The sequence below is a fragment of the Ailuropoda melanoleuca genome, chromosome 10 (assembly GCF_002007445.2).
Source record: "Ailuropoda melanoleuca isolate Jingjing chromosome 10, ASM200744v2, whole genome shotgun sequence".
NCBI classification, from domain to species: Eukaryota; Metazoa; Chordata; class Mammalia; order Carnivora; family Ursidae; genus Ailuropoda; species Ailuropoda melanoleuca.
The window spans coordinates 57,965,554-57,971,553 of NC_048227.1; the positions used below are offsets into that span (position 1 = coordinate 57,965,554).

The 6,000-nt window shown below is 43.4% G+C and overlaps 1 protein-coding gene across 1 annotated transcript in view; it reads right to left on the minus strand.

Annotated features, from left to right (window-relative positions):
• OSTM1 (osteoclastogenesis associated transmembrane protein 1) overlaps positions 1-993 on the minus strand; it is a 40,359-nt gene extending 39,366 nt beyond the window's left edge. The window contains exon 1 of the mRNA XM_002917337.4: positions 484-993. Within this exon, the coding sequence (XP_002917383.1) occupies positions 484-885 (402 nt within the window). The 5' untranslated portion in view covers positions 886-993. The remainder of the gene's footprint in view (positions 1-483) is intronic.
• Between the last annotated feature and the right edge of the window lie 5,007 nt (positions 994-6,000).

Sequence of the window (6,000 nt, forward strand, 5' to 3'; positions counted from 1 at the left end):
GCTATAAAATAATTAATCCAAGACCGAGCTGCTATAAAGTGGTGGATCTGATACTATCTGCTACAAAGCTCAAGCCTCCTAATCACTACCACATTATAGTTTCCTCACTCTCCTTGGAGTTTCAGAAAAGGGTCCTTCCTGGAAACACCAAGTAGAGATGGGAAGAAGCTGTCGCAGTGGGGTGAGGAGAATAAAGGAGGGAAAGGAAAAGTAGGGTTAAGGGCGCAGGACCCCCAAGAAAAACAGCCATACCTATTTGCAAACATGTATCAAGAAGATGCCCAACAGCAGCCATGGAGGCAAAACTCCGAACTCCAAGACCTATAATGCTACTCACTCTTCTGATGCCCCAAACTGCACAGTCCCAGTCCAACCCCCTTTTCTTACAAAACAGGGAAACTGAGGCCCCTAGAGTACACCATCATTACATCCTCCTTTCCCAACCCTCCACGCCGGAGGACCCGGGTTTGCTCCTCTACCCACCCCCACGGCTCGACTGATGTTGTCCATCTTGTTGGCGACCTGTTGGAAGAGGGGGTAGCAGGTCTGACAGAGGCGCACCGGCCGGGCGCTGCGCACTAGACACCCGGTCAGCTCTGCGCTGCTGTTGGCGAAGTCCAGTAACAGCTCCCGACACTCGGGATCCAGATCCGGCAGGTCAGGGGGTAGGGACAGCGGCCCCAGCCTTCCGCCCCGCAGCAGGGTCAGGGACAAGTCCTCCACTTCCAGCAACTGCTGCTCCGACAGGAGGTCGTAGAGGACTCTGTGAGGGCTGCTGACCGAGGCGAGTGCGCCCAGAGCCAGCCACGACCATAGCAGCGGCACCAGTAGCAGCCGCGGCAGAAGCAACGACCTCCGCAACGCGACTGTCGCGTCCGGACCCATTGCGGGGTTCAGAAACCCCAAGGCACTCACTGCCGCCTCTCCAACCCCAGCCGGTGATGCTGACCGCCGCCGCTTCCGGCTTCCTCGGGCGCAGGCCGCGAGCAGGGTCACGAGGCGCGCGCGTCATGGCCCCGCCTGGCGCGCGGCGCCCCGCCCCATTGGCTGCCGAGAGCCTCTCGCGGCCCTCCGGCCGGCGCGCGCGCGAAAGCGCGCACACACAGACGGGTTCGCGCTCCCAGCCGGCGACAAGCACCTGACTGAAGGGATGCGAGAGCGAGGGCTGCGTCAGGCTGTGGACCACCGAGCCGAGGTTCGCCCACCCTGCGACTACAGGCGTCCACCACGTCGAACAATTGAATCTCGGGGATCTGGGCCCTCGGTCGCCCACTGCTTTGGGAGTTCCCTGCGTTCTAGAAGTCTGAGGAGTTACTTCACACCGCAGAAAGCCGGACGGCCTCCGCCGTGGGAATTACGAGTGAGTTCCTTGAGAAAGCCTGCTGGCAGGTGCCTTTGCAGCTTTTTACTTAGTGGTTTCTTAGCATAATTTACCCCCTCAACCTATTTGGAAAGAGTAATAACATCTGTTGATTATTTTTGGGTAGTGGAGCCTAGTGGCTTCCGAGCTTTTTTTCTTTTAACTTGAAACTGTCAATGTCGGCGTTTTCCAATAGTCCTTGTGCGATAATGGAAGAATTCTAGATCTGCATTTTCTAATACGGTAGCCATTAGCCACTTGTGGCAGTTGAGCGGTTGTAACGTAGCTACTGCTACTGGAACTTAATTTTAATTGTACTTAAATGTAAATAGCCCCGTCTGGCTCGTGGTGCTGTGTTGGACAGCGCAGGTTCTCTCACTGTGTAGCCTGGTGCTAGGGTGGCTAATGTCCAGGTTTGCTTGGGACTGCAGGGGTTCTTGGGGTGCAGCACAAACGTGCATCCAGTGCAAAACCCTGGAAAGTCCTGGGCAGACCTCATAGCTGCAAACTCCCAATTTCTGACATGCCCAAGGGAATGGCAGGGGACACTCTCTAACAAGTGCCAGATACCATTGCTGGGCTGTACGATGTAAGCTAATGACCCGGAAAATGGTTTTCTGACAAGTATCTGACGAACAAGTTTGATAGAAAAAATATTTCCTGGCTGTTTTGTATGCTCCCGCTTTCATTTTTGCCTTGTAAATTGCAGAGCTTCTGTACTAACTCCCATTCAGCTTATGGTGCTAATTCATGTTTCCAAGGGTTCTTAAAGTTACTTTTTACCCATTCTGTTTGGTTATTGTTTTGTATTCCTAAATTTGCTTGTGATGGCTAAATTTTGTTTCATTTTCTTTACCAAGAAACTGAACTAGTAGGAAACTTGATTTATATAACAATAAATTTATTTTCAGAGAAGAGACAAATAAGTTGTCTTAATTTTTCTCAAATGTTATCCTGTAACTTTAGGTCTTCCTATGCATTACCATTCTTAAGAGTTATTTCAGGCATCATCATGAGTTCAAACTCTGTGAAAAGTAATGTGGCACAGTCAACAACATTACAAATGCCCATACTCTGACCCAGCAAATCCACTTCTAGGAATTTACTTTAAACATATATTAACCTTTTATAGACATGATTATTAATTGCAGTATTGTTTGTAAGAGTAAAAGAATGGGTGAAAAGAGAATGTTAAAGAAATCATGGGCCCTTTTCCCCCTCCCTTCCCTTCCTGGAACAAAGGGTGTCAGAGCACAGGTAAGAAGAGGAGGACATTGGAGGGTTGGGGGAAAGCATCAGCCTGTTGCAGAGTATTGGATCATGGGTAGGGTAAGAAGAGTTTCTCTGCAGGGGAGGGGGCAGCACTGAGTGGGAGTTTGCTTACATTCAGAAGAATTGATCAAGTAAGAAAATATATTAAGGATAATGGGAGTCCAGTTTCTCACTGTCAGAAAAGGGAGTTACAAATATGAAAACAGAAAAGTCAGGTACCTGGGTGGCTCAGTTAAGCGTCTGACTCTTGATTTCAGCTCAGGTCATGATCTCAGGGTTATGAGATTGAGCCCCACCTTGGGCTCCTCTCTGGGCATGGGGCCTACTTCGGATTTTGTCTCTCTCTCTCTCTCTTTCCCTCTCCTTCTCTGCCCTTCCCCCCCACCAAAGAAAAAGAAAAAGAAAAACAGAGAAAAGTAGAATGAACTCTGTAATGTTGGATTAGAATTAGCAATATCAGTGACTGGAAATACATATAAATACAGAAATAAATATAGATGTAAATGTATATGTGTGTATATTTATATATGTGTGCATGCATGCACTCTGTGTGTGTGTATGTGTTTTCCCTGGTTTTATCCACTGAGAAGGCCTAGTAGCAGGGGCACCCCATTAATAATAATGAGTATATAAAGGGCCCAGATAGTGTCTTCTAAATATTATTCTCCGCTAAAGGGAACCAAGAATCCTTGGAGAAATAACTGATTCCACCACTAGGGCAGGAAAAACACAAGTTTAGCCTGGATCATCTTGTTGTGCCAGAAAGCAAAAAAGTGCTCAAAGAATTAATGGGGACATTTCAACAACACACAGAAACCAGCTTGAATAGACTACCACTGGCCAAATCTGGGAAAATTTGAGCATCAAAATAATGATGATTAACATGTCACAATCCATTGAATAAAATAGGAAATCATGAGCCTATATTGATATATTTAAATAAATGAATAAATTGAATGTTTCATGAGAAATAAGATATTTACATATTTTCAAAGTCACCTCCCCCAAAATACTTACTAATTACAAATGGAAAAAATGAGTAAATTTACAGTGGAAAGAAGTCTGTCAGACTCCACGTTAATCAAATGGTCAATATGAATATCATCACAATGGGATGAATAGAAATTATATGCCACCTGATAAAACACAGTTAGAAGATCACAGCATCACTTCTGTTATATTCCTGGCCAAAGATACATAACATGATGCTAATATGAGAAAGCATCAGACAAAGCAAATTAGGGTTCATTCTAAAAAATAGCTAGCCTGGGGTGCCTAGGTGGCTCAGTCAGTTGATCGTCTGCCTTCGACTCTGGTTATGGTCCCAGGGTCCTGGGATCAAACCCTGCATTGGGCTCTCTGCTCAGCAGGAGCCTGCTTCTACCTCTCCCTGTCGCTCCCCCTGCTTGTACTCTCTATCAAATAAATAAATAAAAAATTTTTAAAAACTTTAAAAAATAGCTAGCCTGTAATCTTCAAAAGTGTTATAGGTATAAGAGTCAGGGAAAGATTGAGAAACTGCATCTGACATGACGGACATTATTGGGATAACTAGTGATATTTGAATAGGGTCTGAGTATTAGATGGTAGTAATGTATAATGTTAATTTCCTGATTTTGATAATTATATTGTGGTCAATGTAAGCAAATATTTTTATTTGTAGAAAATATATAGAAAAGCATTCAAGGGTGATAGGATATCGAGTTAGCAACTTACTGGTTCTGGAAAAAAAATTATTTGTACTATGCTTACAACTTTTTTATAAACTTGAAATTGTTTCAAACTCTAAAAATATATATTGTAAAAGCAATTAGGGTACAGCAATGCAGTAGAATTCTATGCATTTGAAATCTTATGTGCTAATGTGGAACAATTGCCAAAATAAATGAAGAAAAGTGTCAGAGGTAAAGAATTCTTAATGCTTGGGGCACCTGGGTAGCACAGTCGTTAAGTCTGCCTTCGGCTCAGGGCATGACCCCGCATTCCGGGATCGAGTCCTACATCGGGCTCCTCCGGTGGGAGCCTGCTTCTTCCTCTCCCTCTCCCCTGCTGTGTTCCCTCTCTCGCTGGCTGTCTCTCTGTCACATAAATAAATAAAATCTTTAAAAAAAAAAAAAGAATTCTTAATGCTCATGCGTGCATATGCACAGACGGTCTCCAGAAGGTTACCCAAAAATTCGTCACTTTGGTAAAAGAGGAATTGAGGTGAGGAGTGTGGGAACAGGGCTAGGAGGGACACCGTTCATTATAAACTTTAGTACTTACAAAATTTTGTTCCATAGGTGTATACTTCTTATGAAATAAAATAATAAAAATTAAAAGAGTTCAATTTGTCATTCATCAGTGGGCTCAGGACATTTATGAATCCCACAAAACTTGTTTGAAGAATTTTGTATGTATATATATTTTTCTGAGAAGAAAGTTATAGCTTTCATCATACTTTTTTATAGGGATCTCTAATCCAAAAGGTTAACAACCATTGATTTAAAATAAACCTCAATAAATTTTCTTCCTTCAAGTTTGAGTTACACTAAATTTGCTTTTTATCTCACCTATCTTAGAAAATGTGACACAAACAACAAAGCGAAACAAAAAGCAATAATTCATTGTGGTAGGTACTACAATAAACAAAGACGACTAGAACACAATTGTGCTCTCAAAGAATAAGATATAAAATCAAATGTGTACAATAAAATTAAATATTAAAGGAGATAATACATAAATGTCTTAGAAACATTAAAGATAGAACTAATTACATCTAGGAGTTTGGAGAAGAGTCAGAAATGTCTCCAAAGAGGAAGCGATTTTTGAGTGGTATCTTATAGAAAAGTAGGAATTCACCTAGTAGCAGCTTCAGAATGTCTCCCTAGGAAGGAGTAAGTGGCAGAAGTCTAGATAGAAACAAGGACTGGAGAAGTTGTCTTAAAGCTGCATCAGTATGGCAAACACTGTTTTGTGGGGTTTTTAAAACATATTTTGGGGGGGAGGGCAGAAAGAGAGGGAGAGAATCTCAAGCCAACTCCCCACTGAGGTTGAGCGCAGAGCCGGGTAGCTGGAATTTAGGACCCTGAGATCGTGACCCAAGCTGAAACCTGGAGTCAGATGCTCAACCAACTGAGCCACCCAGGAGCCCCACACTATTTTGTTTCTTAGGGTTACTGGTGGAAATCATGGGGATGGTGATGAAGCCAATCTGCCCACTTACATTCTGTGCTAAAAAAAACTTAAGTTTTATCCTTTAGGAAAGGGGGATTCATTTGAAGATTTAAGCAGGACGATAATAGAATCATTTGGGCATTTTAGGAACGGAAGTCTCACAACAGTGTGGAAAATTTTTTTGCAGTACTAAGACTAATGCATAATTAAAG